Source organism: Aulonocara sp. 'chitande type north' Nkhata Bay, linkage group LG19, assembly GCF_057382095.1.
Source record: "Aulonocara sp. 'chitande type north' Nkhata Bay isolate Kocher_YH1m ecotype deep benthic linkage group LG19, A_spYH_male_GT1.1, whole genome shotgun sequence".
Taxonomy (NCBI): domain Eukaryota; kingdom Metazoa; phylum Chordata; class Actinopteri; order Cichliformes; family Cichlidae; genus Aulonocara; species Aulonocara sp. 'chitande type north' Nkhata Bay.
Genome location: NC_141362.1, coordinates 28,876,674 through 28,897,290, shown reverse-complemented (window position 1 = coordinate 28,897,290; position 20,617 = coordinate 28,876,674). Strand labels below are relative to the sequence as shown.

General features: G+C 39.7%; 1 protein-coding gene across 1 annotated transcript; it reads right to left on the bottom strand.

Moving 5' to 3' along the window:
• Positions 1–8,451: 8,451 nt before the first annotated feature.
• ivd (isovaleryl-CoA dehydrogenase) lies at positions 8,452–17,570 on the bottom strand. The gene is made up of 12 exons (XM_086275074.1): positions 17,289–17,570; positions 16,408–16,497; positions 15,008–15,059; positions 14,675–14,844; positions 14,483–14,576; positions 12,220–12,350; positions 12,046–12,142; positions 11,848–11,941; positions 10,776–10,857; positions 10,542–10,646; positions 10,209–10,281; positions 8,452–9,402 (listed from the first exon to the last, which is right to left on the bottom strand). Exons 1-12 carry the CDS (start codon positions 17,418–17,420, stop codon positions 9,269–9,271), a joined length of 1,254 nt encoding a protein of 417 aa, XP_086131200.1. The 5' UTR covers positions 17,421–17,570; the 3' UTR covers positions 8,452–9,268.
• Positions 17,571–20,617: the final 3,047 nt, after the last annotated feature.

The following is a 20,617-nucleotide window of genomic DNA, read 5'->3' as shown; positions in this document are numbered from 1 at the left end:
TGTGTTGACGCATCATGTAGCCTAGAGAAAACATGGAGTTTCTTAAAGGGCCACGGACGCATCGTCCACATGTCACCGTCCCCAGCAGCCCCCGCTGTGGCTGACAGATGGGTTTCACCCAGTTAATGTATTTAAGCCCTTTCCTTTTGACGGGTGTATTAACCTAACCCTGGAGGGGGGATTGAGGGGAGAGGGTCGGGCTCTGCTGCTGAACACTGAGTGAAGAATTTATGGAGTTTATGGTCTCCCTTTTTTTGTATTGCGCTTTTGTTTGCGATGATATTTAAAATGGCTTGTTTGCAGAAATTGGTCGTCGGGTAGTATTTTAGCATTTGAATGTGATCGCGGAAACAATAACAAAGGTTATGATTAATTTAGATGAACTGACTTAAGCTAAACAAACGAGTAATTTCTAAAGTAAAATTAAGCTTCTATTTTTTTTTAAAAAAAAGTTGTAAGAAATGAGCAAAACCTTGCAGCAAGTAAACTACATTTGAAAATCTGCAATGTGTAATCACGTGCTGTGGTTGTGGGTTTTCATGTGGGTGTGTTTTTAGCCCTAGACTCTTATTGATTGGTGCACCAATATGGCTTTTTAGCCCCACTAGGTATCAGGGGAATACCCACTAATTATACCTCACGTTGCTGCTAACCCTGCAGATCTACAATAACACAATGACATCAAGGAAACCCATCCATCCATTCAGCCAATGATTTTCTTCTGCTTATACAATTCAGGGTTGCAGGGTAGCTGGGGCCTATCCCAGCTATCATAACTCAAAAGGCAGGATAGCAGATTGCCAGTGGATCAAGAAACTCCAAAAGAATAAGCCCTAGAAAGAGTTCATTAAAATACAATACAACACCTGAAAATGGCAAAAGCATCCCTCAAAATTGCATCGTTAGAACCACATCGCCATACCAACATGCAAGATCAGTAATTAAACTGTCACCACTTCAGATAGATGTGCAAAATTTCATGAGTTTTTAAGCACTGATAATAGATTTTTAAAAATTATTTTGGTCACTTGTTGGGGAAATTATTTGTGTAGAGCAACAGAGGCTATATGCTTTGACTCATTAATTTCTGAAAGCTCATAAATAAAATCAACGTAGGGAGTGAAACGATAATTCATCCCAGGCCACTTGATATCACGAGCTACATGATTATCAAAGAATTGGCATTAATTTGGAAAAGAACAATAATGTTAAATATCAGCTGTCAATTATTAAAACAAAATCTGAGAAATAATTCCACCTGTATACTAAAGATATTTAAAAATGAAATATGTTAATATCACATGAATTAACCAGAAAATGTGTAATTGCTCTTTTAAACTGCTTTTGTTGAGTTACACTAAAATACAGGTAATATAATAAAAGTTCATTCTTTCAGCCAAATTAATCATGTAGTCAAAATATCCATCATCCATTCCCAGTCACATGTCTGAGCCATCTCAACTAGCTCCTTTTGATGTGGAAGGAGTAGTGGCTCTACTCTGACACCCCCCGAGCCCCCGGCGCACGAATGACCAAGCTCCTCTTCTTGTGTCTTAGGGAAAGCCCAGCCACCGTTGGCAGCTCATTTCTAGTGTTTTGTGTGAACAGAGTGACCTGGGATGGACTCAAAATCCCTTCTGACTTGACTTAAGCTACTGAATCCTTTGTAACCAGACACTTTTGTCAATGCATCTCCCGTTTCACCTCACTTTACAGCAGCAGTGACTGCTTTTTAACGAGACGCTCATTTCATTTGGTGTAAAAAGCAATGCCCCTCAAATCTCTTTGCTTTCAGCAAATGTGAGAGAGAAGAGAAAAAGGTTAGCTCAGTTCTAAAATTTATGAATGGATTCAATTTAATTAAACGTCTGCTTCACAGTGCTTTGACTTAATAAAACAGGCATTATATTGTGGCCTTTGGCTAACATTTAAAAAGTAATTTCTACAATTTTAAGCCAAAAAATAATTCTGTAGTTTAGGTTTTCGCTTCCTTGACACACCTGCACTAACATTTAAACTGCCTACTGCTGATAGACTTGCTCATGTTTTGTTTTTTGTTCTTTGTATTGTTGTGTAAACTGATTTAATGTGCGTTGTGCAGCGCTATTTCAAGAGAATGGCATATTTTTCAATTTTCAATCCAGACCTCAATGGTAGTATAACATGTGGAATTTATTTTATTTGGGAGATAAAACCTGGTGCTCACACAGGAAATTGCATTGCCACTGCAGCTTTAATACAGTCGACGCATCCCAAACAGCTAAACAATATCAATTCCAAATACAGTTAATAACATAAAAATAATTAAATTGGCCAATAACCAATGTGCAAATATGCAAACATGCAGATCATCTTATCATTACTGTGCATTAAACAGTCCTGTAGCAGCGGGTAAAAAGGACCTCCTGAGATGCTCAGGCTTGCACTTTGGTGCAATCAGTGTTTGAGTGAAGATGCTACTGTCGATAACCTCCGGAGCATGAAGAGGGTGGGCAGGGTTGATGGTAACTGCTTTCAGCTTCGAGAGCATCCTTCTCTCTGCCACCTGCTGGACTTTCTCAAGTTCAGACCCGAGCACAGAGCCGACCTGCTTGATAAGTTTGTTTACTCTGTTCCTGTGTGCTGTGTGGACCCCTTTCTCCCCAGCAGGCCACAGCATCAAACAAATCACCACCATGTGGTTGACACTGTGGAGCAAAGGTTGACAGATGTTAACCTCCTTAGGAAATTAAATCGTCTTTGTCCCTCAGTGTACACTGCTTCCATATGGCTCTTCCAGTCCAACTTAATGTGCAACTGCACATCAAGGTATCTGTGGCTGAACACCACATTAATGGTGGTTATAGGTGTTGGTTGGGTCCTCCTCCAACCTCACCTGAAGTCTAAAACCATCTCATTGGTTTTTGCGATGTTAAGATGGAGATGACTGCAATCACTCCGAGTCAAGACAGTAGGTTTTTAACTAAGCTTTAGTTACCCTGTGATAGGCTGGTGACCTGTCCAGTACTCTTGTCCAATAACACCAGTGATGTGATCAGGCCATCCCTGACCATTTTACTGCTTTTTGATATCAAATGTGTTAAATAGAAATTCATTTCTATTTATTTGTGATAGTTTTAACAAAATTTGGGACATAGTGTTAAATGCTTCATATTAGTAATACTTCAGAATATCCAAAAAGAAAAAAAAAAGACCTTTTAAACTTGGGCACAGTTGCTGAATTGCTTTGTCACGTGTCTCTACAATGGCAGGTGCTTTCAGGTCAACGTGAGGTCCTTGTCGAGCAGGTATGCCTGAGACGTGCTGCTAAACAGAGGCTTACCCTCATCCAAAGGGAGCTGCCCAATAGGAAAGAAGAAACGAGACAATGCTGTCCAGCAGCTTGAAGTTCTGCATGTGTCAGCAAGCTTTGGGCACGACGGTGAGTGTGTTTACTGCAGTAGGTTGTTTGGAAATGTCTTTGCATTTTAGCTGTCTGCTGAAATAAAATTAAAGATTGAATAATATAATAAGTATATCTAAAAGACAATGTCTTTCTGTTTTAATTCAAAGGCTTAAGGAAAATACATTTCAATAATTTCTGCAGAATTCTCAGTGTCCTTGTAGGTACACAGGTGAGCACATTGGTCTTATTCTCAGAAGGATGGCGGTATGGAGCCCGTTAGCACTGTAGCAATGGAATCAGCTGTAGGTGACTACAGAGGGATGAGCTCAAAATTCTCCCCTTCACAATCAACATAACACAGCGCAAGCACAAGCAGGTACTGTGTGGCAATATCCATGATCTCATCTGTCTGGACTGACACAACAGCCCTGCTCTGCTCTGGGCTGATGACGTCCTCCCTCACGAGAGAAAACAAGTATCTCATGAGCTCGTTCTGCATCGTTCCCCTAGAAACCGTGGCGTTCTCAAGGCGCTCCTTTCTGGGGTATTCTGGAATCTCGGGGTTACCTGCACTCCGAACTCACCGCCGCTGGCTACACATCAGTTAAATGGAGCTCCATCAGCTCTCACTTGTTTCCTCCCAGAAACCTGTGGGTTGATTTCCCCAAATATTTTGGCTCATTGTCCATGTTTCCTGTGAAACTTTGCTGATCAAACAATATTTTCTATCCCTGCATACAATAACATAAGAAATAGTGAAAAGGTCTAAAGATAGAGAAATTTGTCTATGTCAGGTAGTTCACTGTGTCAGCTTATAGTCTACCTGAGCACCGTTTAACAAAACCACTGTGTTTATAGCAACTAATAACATTACAGACATAACTGACTACCATTGTAACGATATAGACAGTAATAGTGTCAACATATATTTGCTAATTTTGCATTTTTGTGTATAACTTTGAAGACACAGCTGAGACCAGCATTCAAACTAAGGAGGAGTTCCCTGATCTGATCCAATCCTTCCTTGTCTTAACACATTCCTTTTATCTTCCGTGTTTACTTCTATTTGTTATCCTCTCCTATTTTTTCTTTTCTTTTTAGGGGGAAATCAGTCATTAAAGGGTTATTTTTGTTTATGTACTTTGTTATTTATGTCATTTAGGTTGTGTCTGCATTTTGGTTCTTCTCCATAAAGAGCTAAAATGTCACAATGGGTGAACTAATGATCAAAACTAAATGGCTTCAGACTGCTTATATCATACTTACGACATATACTTGCATGCGGTCCACCAAAAAATACCAACCACCCATAGCCCTGTGGTGATGACACTATGCCTGAGAAGCACACAGTGTAACTTCATTACAAAGAAGGTCTTTGTCTATTATGACTCAGTGTTTTCTGTGTAGGAACAACACACAACCATGCTAGTCCTTAAATTTGGAAAATTGTAATAAATGTGTTTCGGGCATGAGGATCACTGTGATCTTCAAGTTGTATTGTACGTAATGACACATGATGGCGATGCTATTAAACATAGCATGAAAAACGTTTGCATCATCATGATCTGTAGGTTTTAGTCACCAGTACAGAGGAGGGTCTGAATCGAAATCCACACATCCATATGCGCTAAAAAAAATGTGTGTAATATTGTTTCATAAGTACAATATAAAATGTTGCATTTAATGGAATCTGGTTATTTGAAATTCACTTGACAGGTGCACATTCAGTTTACACCAAGCACATTTTCCTTAGTGATCAATTATTTGAAAAAATAAATCTTTCATTTCATATTTCAGTCGCCTTTTTTAAAATATTGCTTCATGTTTACTGAGGGTCAGGGATGTTTTTTTGTTTTGTTTTTTTTTGAGTGTGGCCTCATGCTAGAAGTTTTAATTCCATGCTACAAGTCTGGTTAATTACACGTTAAGGTTTCTTGACAAAACACCATAATTCACCACTGTTCCATCGACACGCCTTTCAATGAAAACTCAGAAACTCGCAATTTAGCTTCCCCGAGGTCTTTAGACTAAACTGACCAAATATGGAGGATGTCATTAAGATAGAAAGCCTGAAAATGATGAAATCTGTAAAGTGGAAAATCACGGATTTCCTGTTTGGTTGAGGGCACTGTGTTTTGTACAGACATGTGGACTTCCTAAGGCCTCGACTGTTATTAACTGATGTACACAGAGTTAACGTGTAAATTCTTGCACTAACTATGTGGTTAGAGAACACCTGTAAATTAAACACCATGTTGATGTAGTATATCATGATTAGAACGCACAAAGCTCACTTCCCACTCACGTCTGCCATGTAAATGTCTGCAGACTTGAATACTTGTAAAGGCTGTGAATTCTTGGGCTATTTGAGTTATAACAACTTCGTGTGCCATAGCGAAACAACTCACGTGCTCCCCCAGATGTGCTCTTTATCAGAAAAAGCCTCATAATTTAGCATTATGAAGAACAATTCTGGTAAAAAAAAAAAGTCTGGGTGACTTAAAGTACAATGGCTGAAAACTGCAAAAGCAACTGAAGACAAAAAAAGACGTTTTGCAACAACTACATGCAATATGAAACGTATTACCATGTACGAGGTGTGCGCTAGGTGTCATAGATGTTCAAGCTTCCCTAGTCCCTCAACAACAACCTCGTGTCAGAGGTGATTTATCATGTCGCCAAACTGAAAACTCGGCGCATTCACACGAAAGCAGCACGGAAGTGTGACAGTTCTTCTGACCTCATTTGAAGTGGATGTGGTCAACCTGCTAAGAGGGCTACATCAAAGTATCAAACATTTCCTAAAAATCTTTTATCTTTTTGCCTGACTTACTAGCCCAGTATCAAAGTTATTGGAGTGGGTGGACAGATACACATGGCGAAAGTGTGAATTTATATCCTGCTTGATACTAATGAGCGTATCCATTTAACTGCCAATATTTCTAGTTTTGTGGATTGAATTTAGCATTTTTTTCCTCAAATGGTTTAGTATGTGGTTTCGACCATAAATTTTGCTTGTTCTGCCAGGAATAAACAAACAGTCCCAGTGTTGCCGCCTCAGTTGCAGAATTATTTAACTGAAAACTATGAAATTACAAACCAAGCATCCGAACTAGGAAGAAACGTAGTTTAAGGAACTTTGGCATTGTTGTTGGTGCCAGATGGGCTGGTCCGGGTACAGTACCGTACAAAAGTCTTGAGGCAAAATGTCTGGAGCAATAGTTCTCCAGGTTTTCTGAAGATCTTTTAAAGTTTTTCCTCAGACATTGGCTGCTTTTACTCATTTTCAGTCCAGTCCTTGTACCTGACCATTTTCAGAGGAATGCTTTTGATCTACTTTAACTATGATTCACTTAACCATAAAAAAATGTCACGTTTACAGACAGACGACAACTTGGAAAAGAATCCATTTTAAATTATATCTTTAGGCCAGGGGTGTCCAACTCAGGCCTCAAGGGCCGGTGTCCTGCAGGTTTTAGATGTGTCCTTGATCCAACACAGCTAATTTAAATGGCTAAATCACCTCCTCAACATGTCTTGATGTTCCCGGCCCTTGAGGCCTGGAGTTGGACACCCCTGCTTTAGGCACGTTATTAGCAACAGCTTGTCATAAAAATGCATCATTTGTGCTTATATAGTATTAAAAAGGCACAGCACCTCAGAGATGCATTCAACCATGAGCTGAAGCATCTAATTTTCTCCAAAGCCTTGTCAGAAATGGCCTCAATTGTACAAGTGATTTTTCCCATAAATACTGTATTTCCATTTATGTTTCCATTAAGTCTCATATTTTCTACAGAATTACAAGGCAATGAGGAGTAGCTCAAGACCACATGTAGTTTATTTCTGCTGTGATATTCAGATGGTCAGAACTCAATATCAATGTGGAGTGTGGGAGATCCTTTCTTGGGATACCTTGAGCCCCCTAGCACCCTTGAGCACAGTTTAAATGTCACAGTCTTCATAAGTACTGTTCATGTTTGCACCTTGTTGAATCCAAATATGTCTCTCTCTCTCTCTCTGGAAATGGGTGAAAATCCACCCAGTAACGCAGCTCCCATCCATGTTTAATTCCCTTCAATTATAGCTCGAGCTACTGGCTCCTCTTTGGCTTTTCCCTGTGTTCAGTGGATACAGAGGAACTATAGAGACATGCTTTTACCAGACCTCTTTTTTATTCCAAGATACAAACAATGCACAAATGCTCTTCTAGTTCACAGAAATAAATCCAACCTCCCTATCTTCTGCACATTAGTCAACCTGACTCATACACGGCAGATATGATATCATGTTAACAGGTGATGGAGAAGTTTCAGCCACAAGTTACTGAGAGGGATTGTAAAGCCACAGGGATCACAGAGAAATCATTAAAGATTTAGTAAGATGACCCGGAAATAGAGGTTAATTTTTTTATTGCTGTTTTATATGCTTCTAAAGTTCAGATGTATAATTACACATTTAACTTCAACAAAGTGACTGTCAGGAGTACCTCATGTGTTCAGATATAATAGGCTGTAATAAACGAGTTCCCCCTCAAACTATTAAAATGTAAAAAAAAATGCAAAACTATGCTAACACGTTGTCCTCATAGTTTAACATTTGATAGCCTCGATTATGAATTTGACTTTTATAACTTATATTTTAATTTAGGGCATGTAAATCATCCCTAAACCAATATTCATCTTGGTTGTTTTAAGGCTACTCTAACATGTAGGACAGGGGGTTTAAACACATATCACAGGTTATGCAGTGCAAACTGGAGGTTTTGCATTTTACAGACAGGATGCTGTTCCAGTGTCACAGGAGATATATCACAATAATTCTCCCGAAAAATTGAAATAAAATGGAATTAAACCAAATTTATCCGGGCTTCATGGATTGAGGTATGGAGCTCGACAGCAGATTTATTTTCCCTGCAATATTTCTCCCACCCATATAAACCTGACTAATCTCATAATTCACAGCAGCTGTAATTCTCAATCAGTGCAAAACGCAAGGAGAAAAAAAGTTCATGGAACGTGGATTACAAATCTTTCATAAATGTGTGCAATAAACACAGACAGAAATAGAAAATTACAATTTTTATTTTATAAGATTTCATTTCATACACGTTCACAATGTACAACTACATAATTCTTTGCAGAAAGGAAGACAAATCTGAGAGATTTCTACAGACTGATTTTTATTGTATACAAACAGTGACATATGCTCCCAAAAAGAAACAAATGCTAGCAGAGCGCTGACAGACATTTGCCCTTTTCACATATTTCAGTTTGCTTTGAAATCATGTTTCTGAAGATCTGAACTACAGTTAGATTCGATTTCACACTTACAAATCAAGAAAATTCAGACAATGATGGCAGTAACGTCATCAGACTTGTTTTTTAAACTGTAGTGATAATAAGTGAGGTAACACTGAGCCCCTATATGATACACGGTTCTTCAATGCAGCCAGTGAGTGTAAAAGTTGCACAATTTGAAACATGTTGGCTGAAAGGTTTTTAGTGTATACCTCTCTGTGACCAGCGACTGCCAGTAACCTCCAGCAACCACACAAGGAATACACATTTCAGTGACCAATCACCAAAATGATTGGGCCTTTATCAACAGATTTCACAGCAACTTCTTGCTACCTGGTTGGAGAATACGAACATTTTTGTACTGTAGCTAAAAAAAGTCACATAAAGGCCACTTAATGTAGTTAAAATTGCTTTTCATTATGTCGAGTTCTAATATCACAATTTCATAATGATCTGTTTTGACTGAAACTAATCAAAATCCTTGGTGACAAGTTCTTTTGTAGAGTAAGGCCTTGTGTGTGTGAATAACTTTTATCATCCACAGCAAACCACTCGCAGTCTTTTGGTGATCACCCCCTCAGCTTTATTTGAACAAGGAGTTGAAGGCTCGTCCAATGATGAGTCTGCGAACTTCACTTGTCCCGGCACCAATTTCATACAGCTTTGCGTCACGCAGAAATCGCCCCAGTGGGTAGTCATTGATGTAGCCATTGCCACCTGACAAAGGACATAAAGATGTTAGTGCAAAGTTACCGAGTAGTAACAGAGCTCAAGGGTGGCCATCTGTTAATCAACAAAAACCATGTTGGAATATCAGATATCTATGTCTCCAAAACAAAATGAATGAAAAAGTGACTTCATATAGGCACCTCAGCAAATAAATTCTATAGATCTACGTCAGCTCCAGCAGCCAGTGACTGTCAGAGCAGAACGGATTAAAACAAGTCAGACTGTTGTTGCGGTTTATTAGGAAAGAATCAGTGTAATGGATAAGGGGTTATCACATCAACTAATTAGTAAGAGGTTTTTACACATGAACTCCACAAATTGTCGGGCGAACTAAGCTGGTAAGAGATCACAGTGCTGCCCTCTCACAACAGGAAAAATATGTGTTTCAGGCACATTCTCAGTACTAGAAATCCTCCAGCTGGTTTAACAGGGTCTGCAAATAATTTGCAAGAAGTCAGACATGTGACCTACACTCGACTCTTTTTCAAGTAAACTAACAAGGTTACACTCATTTAATGAATAATCTGACCGCTACAGACATCTTTGTTTTGTGCAGTTTTGCTGGGTGAAGCCGAGAAAAGCTCAGCTATAGTCTACGTGTGAAACTGGCTTTAGGGGAAATCCCTCATTTTACTATGAACTTTCTTTCTGTTAACTAGACCTTCCTAACAGCTGTGTGTTGGTTGCAACCTGAAATATGTTGTTTGTACATTGTACATTGATTAAATCATGACAATTTCCTCAGTTTAAGAATCTACTCTCATTTCATTTCAGCTCTGGTTCTTGGCACTCACCCAAACATTGAATCCCATCCAAAGCAACCTGAGTGGCATTCTCAGCACAATACAGGATCACTCCAGCACAATCCTGCAAACACACAAAGCATCACAGTCACTGAGTTAGACAAGAAAGTCTCTACGGAAAGAAAAAAAACAAGTAACTGGATGCAGACTTGAAAATGAGAACCTTTAGGATCCAACAAAAGATTATATATTACAACATTTTCTATAAAATTCTTATTTAATGCTTAAAAGGGGCCATTATACAGGATATGAATTTAGGAAACTTCTTGGCTAAAGTGACTGACTGAGTGCTGCAGAAGCAGACGTGATTACAAATCTTCTCACCTTTGCGCTGAAGTGTCCTCTGTCACAAGCACGTGCAACACTGTACAAATACTGCCGACAGGCGCTCAGCCTGGTGTACATGTCAGCCATCTTCCCTTGCATCAGCTGTCAAACAGATGAACATCAGGTCAGTCTGACTTGAGTAAACGTGAATTAAACAAATCATTAAACACAATGGCCGTCAAAATATTTGAATTTTTATTCTCTGAGGAAAGTGAAAAATGAAGGCAAAACCTGAAAGTGTCCGATCTTCTGTCCGAAAGCCTCTCTGACATGCAGATAGGGAATAGCAGCATCCAGAACCGCCTGCATGATGCTGAAACACAATATGAGGATGTCACATTAAATGAAATGTGTCACATCTCTAAGGTTATAGGACAACATTCAAAAAATATATGTTAAACATGTTTAACTAAATTTAAATTACAGGACAGTCTGGCCAATGAACTACCAGAACTTTTCTGTAATTGTACATGTTTATCATGTAGTTTCATTGGTCTGGGCCACTTAAGATTAAGGTGAGCTGTATGTGGCCCATGATATAAAAGGAGTTCCTGCATTAGCCAATCAAATACTGCAAATCAAATGAACTTAAATTAACCACTATACAGAGACGTGAAATTTCAGCTTTGAAACGGCACAAAATATCACTTCATCAAAGTCAGCATGGGCAAACACCTAATGTGCATGGAGTCGTTACGGCAACACGGGCAAAAGTCCGGTGACGTCATGTGTGCGACATGAACACCACAACAAAGGAGGGCGTTGAGGCAGCGGTATATACCTGCTGCTCGGTGTATAGCTTTTCGTCCAACTCGTGGGCCACAGTGTTGCGTTTTGTGCAGCCATTTTCTTTCTTACTGGGCTTTAAAAACGGCCGCATCACGTGATGCCACTGACTAGCCAATCGGTGGCATGCAGTCAGTTGAAGTCACATTTTTGGATTGCCTCAGATCACTTGGAATCTCAGCCAAGTGGGTACTAAAAAGGTGGCTAGTACCAGGTGCTACCACTTAATGGAAAACCCTAAAAACCAAGTGGACCTGAGCCAACCTGAGCAGGTAATAGTGGAAAATGGCTGTGTCAGTCCAGGCTCAGCATGCTAATGAACAACACATAAACCAACTTCTCGCACACCAAGTCCAGTAACTTTCAAAGCTGAAGCACACACTCACAGAATCACTGGATACAGCATTTATGTACTAAAATACTTGGTCATTTCTAATTAAATCAACATGTATATGTGATTAGATATAACTTGACATCAGTGTAAACCAACCAGCCAACCTCTTCTGGTGAACCTTACCCAATAGGTCCAGATGCAAGCACCAGTCGCTCCAGATCTAAGCCGCTCATCATCACATACACGCCTTTGTTTAATGGACCCAGGATGTTCTCCGCTATAAAAGACAGGAGAAACGAAAACAAAATAAATTCCACGCTGATAAAAGACAATCAGTTTGCATTAGGATGACATAAAGTAACAATGCATAGTGAGGCACACCTGGGATTTTGCAGTCTTCAAAGATGAGCTCACAGGTGCTTGAGCCTCTCATGCCGAGTTTGTCGAGCTTCTGTGCGGTCGAGAATCCCGGTGTTCCCTACACAAAGCGTATATATAAATGCACAAATAAAGACACTTGTTTATTATTAGTACACCTTCTTTTACTGAATTTACCTTTTCGACAATGAAAGCTGTGATGCCTTTTTGATAGGCCTCGGGATCCGTTTTGGCATACACAATAAGCACATCGGCATCCGGGCCATTCGTGATCCAGAACTTGTTTCCATTCAGAACGTAATAGTCTCCTGTGAAAAGATTATGTTCATATAGTAGTTACTTTGTAATATAACAATTTCAGGGCACTGCATTTTCCAACAACTTAAAAATTCTCTCTGGGCTTTGTCAAAATACTGACAATCACCCACAGCTTGAAAGGCAGTACTTACAAAGCATGAATGCTGCCTCCAAACCTCATGGCTTACACCTGATGGCAATGATTCTTTCACCAAGTGGCGCATGTGTGGAAGCACTAGAGAGCTGTGCAGCTGGTAATTTTGAGGATTTGACATTTGACATTGTCATAAAAAAAATTTAAAAAATTAAAAAAAAACAAAAGGCACTGATACTATTTTGGTTCTCTTAGGCCTGCCAGTAGATACTATCTGTCTCTTCACATCTTTTTGCTGTTAAGGCATCACATTTTCCTGCTGGAATTCATGTTTGTATATATTTGCATTTGTTTTCACCGGCCTTGGGCAGTATAGGTGCTTGGCATTTTGGTCTTGTTGATGCCTTTGGCTTATGCCAAGCTCTTCATGGACAGTCCTAAAACTTTTATGCACACAACCTCTAATATTTCTATTTATGTTGAAGTTTGAAGTGGAAAAACTGCTCGTCATTCAGCCAAATATACACAATAGACTGTATATAAAAGATGGACATGGCATTTGAGTTTGAAAAGTGAAGTGCCTCAAACCTGCATTATTTCAAATGGCAAGCAGACAGCGACTTTGACTGTACAGAGGCCCATTGGAGTACAGTGCTTCGGCTCCCTTGATCCATGACTTCATTAACAATGTTTTATAATGAGTTTATGTTCTTAGTTTGTAGTTTCAAGTCTTAATGAATAAAATACGATACATTTTACAAATAATCTTCCCCATTTGTGTCCAGAAGGAAGATAACACAGGGTATGCTTTAGGATGAGGGTTAGTGTGCATGTTTCCCTCAGGGTCTTGATCAGATCCACCACTGCCTCATCACTTCACCAATGAGTGACCTCATGGTAGCTATGTTGATCTTTTATATACAGTCTATGTATAAAAAAAATAAAAAAAAATAAAAAAAAACACTGCCTGCATCCACTGCAAGGAGACAAACCTATCAAAGACATGTGAGAACTTTGCTTCACAGCAGTGAAAATTTTCTCCCCATCCCCGAATGTCGCACCAGGCAGCAAAAGTAATTCATCCATGTTCTTCACCACAGCTTGAACCCACCCCAGCAGTCCCTGAGCAAGCAGTGGGGTGCAATCTGTACAGGTTATCACTCCATCAGGAGGCTGAATCAGTGAAACTGAACAACACATTCACCTATTGCCAATTTAGAATCAGCAGCTAAACTAACAAGCACTGTGGCAGGAAGTACCAGGTAGAAATCTGATGCAGGTACAAAACTGTCTTCCTGTGAGCTGATGGTGCTAACAAGGCTGCGAAAACAGCAGCTCAAATAGTTCTATTCATAACTTGTTTATGACATACGCAAAAAAAAAAAGCTTTTAACTTCAATACTTACATAATACAGTCTATAACCTCACAAACTCCATTTTAAAAAAGCCCGACTTTTTGTTGCTGCTGTCACATCTTATTAACTATCAAAATAATGTTTTCAGATAAACAACACAGTCAAACTTTATGCCTCTATAAGCAGCTCATACTCACAATCTGGCCATGCAGCACACACACGACACCTTGCTGAGTCTGACTCATTTGTACATTTTCAGTGTGGTAAATGCCAATAGCATTTCTGTCAAACCCTGAGCTAATAAAGCCCTGAAAACTCTCTCCCCCCCCCATCAAGAGAGTGTCCAACACATATCTATTAACATACCATGATAATAGCTTTCAGAAGATGTTCTTATGTAATAATGCATTCAGATATTAATGATTTTGAGGTGAACAAAATAATAGAATAATTAATCCTTCTTCTTGTAAAGTCCTTGATATTAATAGCACTCAATAAACACACAAATAAAGCTACGTGACACTGGCAAAGCGGACCAAGAGTACAAAAAACAAACACAAAACAAACACACAGATCTGTAAGACCAAGAAAGCTAATAGCAGATCTTATTTATGTGCTCCACATACTGGATGTATGATTAAGCTGAACATTTATCATTACCACAGAGAAGTGAGTCACAGTTTGGGCATCTTACCTTCTTTCTTTGCTCTGAGTTTCATTGACACAACATCAGAGCCAGCATTGGGCTCACTCATTGCCAGGGCTCCAACATGTTCTCCTGTCAGTAACTGGCAAAGGAAATAACACGATTAATGAAATAAGTAAACAAGCTCATTACGTTCAATGTTTTTCGATAATATTTAAACATGAATTGTTTGATCCTGACCTTCGTCATATACTTCTCCTTCTGCTTTTCATTGGCGTGGCGTACCAGCTGGTTAACGCAAAGGTTAGAGTGGGCGCCATAACTGAGACCGACGGCTGCTGACACTCGTGACAGCTCCTCCATCACAATTATATGATCTAGATAGCCCAATCCTGTGCCTCCACATTCCACTGAAAGGGATATACAGTGTGAGCTGAGTGTAAACTCGCCTAATAACAGCTAAAAAAATAAAAAATAGAAACCTTTATGCCTTGATATGAACCATAAAATATGTGTTAGACATAACTGTAACTGTATGAACTGCCTGCTACATAAAAATCACAGCTGTCACACCTGGAGCAGTGACGCCAAGAAGTCCCATCGTCCCCATTTCTATCCAAAAATCCTGTTTAAGAGGGAAAGCAGAAAGTTAGTAGAAACAATACACTGGAGGTACAGTTGAACATGCATATCTACTAGAGCTCAACCAATAGTAACAGCCGATATTAGCTATATATACATATATTGGTGTCATGCAGCTGTGGTCAGATGTTTACATACAGTCATCATGGGCATGAACGTCACGACAAATTTGGTCTTTTAATGATTTCTTTGAACTGTTCTCTTTCCAGGAATGCTTGTACAGCATCTTTAGAGACTTAAAAAATACAAGTGGTTGTTTTCCTGTGGCAGCACAAAGAGGATTTGTTTGATTCTCCACTCATTGGCTTGACCAATGCTCAGAAATGACTTGTAAGTAATTGCAGATTCGTCAGTTCACACAGTTGCATGCAGGTAGAAGTAAATTGGATGTGTCACAACTTTGCCAAGTTCTGGAAGAAGACCCAAACTGTCACCCAAGATGAGAGGAAACTAGTTAGGAGGTTCAGGAACAACCCAGAAACCACCAAAGCTCAAGCCTGAACTGGAATCCCCTGAAAAGAAGCCCCTGCTCCAAACCAAGTTTTAGCAGTGGTTTATGTATATATTTGAGCCTATACATGTACTTTTGAGCCTGTGTGGATTAGAGAAAATCCAAAATAAATTCAAACTTGTGAGCCAAATTCTTGTTTTTTAAAGTTATTAAAGATGTATGCTTTACAATCGCTCCACCCTAGAAAAAGAACAGCTTAAAGAAATCGTTGAAAGTACAGTAAGCTTTTGACAACCACATTTTCCAATATGATTAGATATAAAAGTGCTTTTTTAAATGGTAAATGGCCTGTATTTATATAGCGCTTTACTAGTCCCTAAGGACCCCAAAGCGCTTTACATATCCAGTCATCCACCCATTCACACACTGGTGATGGCAAGCTACATTGTAGCCACAGCCACCCTGGGGCGCACTGACAGAGGCGAGGCTGCCGGACACTGGCGCCACCGGGCCCTCTGACCACCACCAGTAGGCAACGGGTGAAGTGTCTTGCCCAAGGACACAACGACCAAGACTGTCCAAGCCGGGGCTCGAACCGGCAACCTTCCGATTACAAGGCGAACTCCCAACTCTTGAGCCACGATCGCCCCGTGCTCAAAAAGCAATGCCGATTCCTTTAGAAAAGCCAGCTGAGCTCACTGGATTGCTTACGATACTCAGAAGTGGTGGTGCAGGATACAGCAAGTAAGGAATGTCAACAGATGTATCAACAATGTGTTGTTTTCTTTTACCACCTAGAAGTACTGTCCCCAAGTTCCATTACTACTTGGTACATCAGCTACAACTTTCTGAATTTTGTCACTTGTGCATTTCAACTCACCCGCATTCCTGGGAACTCGTTCTTCTTATCGATCTCGTCGGCATGAGGTGCAAGTTTTTCTACAAAGAATTTGCGAACTGTTTGCCTCAGCTGTGGAAAGGACGTAAAACAATTACTTAGCAAAAACCATACCTGTAATGACTGTGCTGGGAGGATGAAGATCATAAAGTGACGGCTTGAGAAAGCTTTTCACCTGCCTGGAGATGGAGGTAAGTGTGTTGTTTGATTTACAGGTGGACGTGTTGTTTGCCCAATCATACTGAAATGTTTTAACTGGCATTGCATGTATATTTGACTTTATAAAAGGTCTGGGATCTGAGACAACTCCTTCCATCCAATCAAATCCTGTATATGAACCCCACCCACCCCCTGCTCTCCTTGCAGCCTCGGGTCCAGTCTCCTTCACTTTGCGCAAAAATATACCCGGCCTGCAGTCACCTTTGATTTGATTTAATATCGACTGTAAACCAATGTCGGCATCAGTCACTCCATTACTACCATTTATTACCACATCCTACTTTGTAAAGTCATACGTGGAAATTTAATAAAATTGTTTAATAATGTAACTAGTAAAATTAGTTAAATAGACCATTTTCTAATTAGATAAATGTAATTAGATAAATTAATCGAGTATTAGTCGGTAGCTTTTGATTTTTTTCATTTAATTTGTAGCTGTTAGCTAACTTATGTCATCACGTAACGGGGGACGGTGTCCTCGCAAAACTGTCTTCTTTTATTGCCCTTAAAATTCACAAAACTATACAACACACTAAAAATGTTGGTCTCTGAGAGTATGTGATTGTTTTAATGCCTGCGGTTGACACGCACAGACACAAGTGTGCACTTTGTTTTGCTAGCATTAGCTAGCTAGTGTGGCTAACCTGTATCTGCTCCTCTGTGAGTCCGTTCACTACGTCGTCTATGGGGATGGCAGCTCCGGCACAGCCTCTTCTTGTCACCGCAGGGATGAATAACCTGGAGCCGAGGCGAAGTGCATTTCTGACAGCAAACATGGTGCTGCTTGCAAAATAACAAGGATGAAGGTTAGACCACGGATGAACGTCTGAGGTCTCCTGCCTGGCTGTCTTGTAGCAGATAAAAGGGAAGAGGTCTCACTCCGCCAATATTTCCTAGTCCTACAAAAGTAGTCCACGCTGTCGTTCTTCTTACCTGAAGGGTCGCGCAGGCACAGGAGTGCGCTTAAGTACCCCGCCGCCCCCTGAACCGGTGAAAAATAAAACCACATCATATCTTCCACTTCGTCTTCTTCTAGTGCGATACTGCAAATTTTGGTATCGATCAGATATCCAGTAAATACAGGACCATCGATAACGATACCTATAACTTACAAACTGTAGGGGAGGAAACTCACAATTTCTGAAATGAATCATCATTAATTTGCAAATTTAATGGCCACTAAATCACTGTGATATTTCCTTTTAACAATAATTAGTTAACACAAAAACGCATCTTTCAGCTTTTCATTTATTGTTTCCAGCATAGTATTGTGATATTTTGCACGGCAATATTGCATTTAGATACGGGCTGTACAACAGCTTTGTGTTAATGTACAATCCTTATGTTTTATCTGGGCGCCAAACCACTGGCTACGTTGCGTTTGGCGTTTCGATGGTTTTTGCATCTTCTTTAAGTGCACGTCATTACATCTCGGAATTCGACAAGACTGGTAAGCTCTCAACTTGCTCTCCGTCTGATATGATCAGGGTTTTTTGTGTGTTTTCTTGAGGTTTTGCGACGCTGCGTGTTAAAGGCCTAGCAGCCGTCATTTAGCCAATGTGAGCCACTCTGTAAGAGCAGGTGGGAGGGAACAGCTGCTTCTGTTGTAGTGATGGGATTTCCGGCTCTTTTTAGAGATCCGGCTCTTTCGGTTCGGCTCACTAAAAAGAGCCGGCTCTTTCGGCTCCGAACCGGCTCTTCAGGTTGTTTTGTTGCTTTAATTAATTTATTATTAACAATAATATAAAATTATGCACAAAAGGAATTACTAACATAAAAACAAGTGGTTTTATTTATATATGTTTATATATAAATATATGCGGTGGCCCCTAGAGACAAAACACGTACAAACTCCAAAACACATTTCTAGCATGAACTGAACTTCCAAAGCAGAGCTACTAGATCACTTAAATTACACAATTGAAAGCATGTGTGTATTGTTTGTGTATTTATACACAGGCACTCATATATATATTCAAATAATTTAAAAAAAAGTTCATTTACCTGTTACTACGACACACCAAATCCGGTCGTTGGTACTTGCTGGCTTGTGTAGCCACAAGATAACAAAGGCTCAACACTGCGCCCAGCATCCTGGAGCACTTCTGTTGTCTTTTGTACGTGTTTTGAGTTTTTATGTGCTTCTGAGTTTTTATATGCTTCTGAGTTTTTACGTGCTTCGGAGTTTGTACGTGTTTTTACGTGTTTTGGAGTTTGTACGTGTTTTTACGTGTTTTGGAGTTTGTACATGCTTCAGAGTTCGTACGTGATTTGAAGTTTGTATGTGCTTTGTCTCTAGGGGCCACCGTAAATATACTTTTATTTATTCACTCCACATAAAATGTAATAAATAAATCATATAATATAAAAATCAACTATTCACATTTCAAGTTTTAACTATTTAAATTTTCAGCTTTTTCCTTTCACAAATTTAAAGTGAAAAGAACACAAAACACTGCAAACCACAACACAATTAAATATAAATTATAATATGAAAACTAAAAGAACATGCACATTCTCTGTCATATGGACCTGCATGAATAAACTTTCTCAATCCTTTATCATCTGCAACCGAAAATAGTTGTGGATGATTACTATACCTTTCTAATGTTGTTGTCCCTGCCTCTCTTTCTCTCTCTCTGGCTCTGTTCCTGTGCTACTGAGTGTAACTACCGCCCCTCCCCCCTCTGCCCAGCGTAAAGCACAAGGCTCGCGTGCAGAGTGAAGCGGAAAAAAAGTGCGAGAGAGAGGCTGAGAGAAAAAAAAAAAAAAAACCACGTGACGGCTCGCGATAAGGAGCCGGCTCGCGTCGTTCACGTCAAAGAGTCGGCTCTAAGAGCCATTTCGTTCGCGAACGACCCATCACTATTCTGTTGTAAACGTGCTTCCGACTTGGAAATTTCCTCGGTCGAGTGGGTTATCTGGCATTTCCCCTCTTGAGTTTTCTAAACACTAATTTTTGTCGATATTTTAAGCTTGTTAGTTGGACAGAGTTAAATTAGATGTCGAAAGTTACTCTTGTCTCCTGGTGTTTGTTATTTAAAAGGAATCTGACAAGATGATTCAAATAAAAACAAAGGGTCAAAAACAAATATTTGGTCCTCACTTATGCTAGTCTGTTTTTGAATGTAAACAAATCATCCAATCTAACACAATTTCAGATACTTGTTTGCTGAAAGTTTAGTCGATGGTATGAGGGCAATGTTTAATATAGCGTTATTTAACTATAAGCTATAAGAGACTTAGAGCTTTTTATTGTCATTGTGCAGTTTCTTGCACAGCGAAATTGGGTATAATCTGTTAATGTGGCTTTTGTATTTAGTTGTTGTTGTCCAAACTCACTGTACTGCTACCTAACCAGTGTAGAATTGATGTAGTATTTAAGTTTTCTTTCCCTTTCCCTTTTTCCAAATTAACAATGAGAAAATTCAAACCTAGCAACGACTTTGTTTTGTTTTTGTTTGTTTTTTGTTTTCAGTTCATAAACGTATGTGTCTTTGTTCCTAATGCAGCTATGAACAATGACCATAGTTGACAGATCTTCAGAAAAGTCTGACCACGAGTCAGCCGGATGTAACCGATCCTCCTTCACCAGTGGAGACGTGGGGATGGACGGCAGTTGTTCCAGCAGCTGGGCAGTGGGCCCCACTGTACCCAGTGACTCTCCAGACTCTCCAGTAGGCTGCCTGGCCCCCACTCCTGGAGCTGCTGTGTACAACAGTACACCCTCCTCTGTGGACCGGCCCAAGGACCAAGGTCAGAGCAAAGCCTGGCTTTTTTTCAAAATGTCTTTTTAAGCTGTTTGAAGATTTTTATTGTCAGACAGAATAGTTTTCCAACCTGTTTTAGCAAATATGGAACCACACTTTTTAGCCATTATTTACCCATATTTGTCAGAATTGGTTTTAGTAACATACAGCTAATCTTTTTGCTTCTGCTTTCACACAAGTTTGACAACTGCTTTTGTGGGTGT

Bases quoted from the DNA above. Each gene is read 5' to 3' on its own strand.
- ivd (XM_086275074.1), bottom strand. From the start codon at position 17,420: ATGTTTGCTGTCAGAAATGCACTTCGCCTCGGCTCCAGGTTATTCATC. The intron at 10,858-11,847 runs GTAAGGTTCACC...ATTGTGTTTCAG, and splicing joins CTTGCATCTGGACCTATTGG to CATCATGCAGGCGGTTCTGG. The intron at 10,647-10,775 runs GTTTTGCCTTCA...TCTGTTTGACAG, and splicing joins AGAAGATCGGACACTTTCAG to CTGATGCAAGGGAAGATGGC.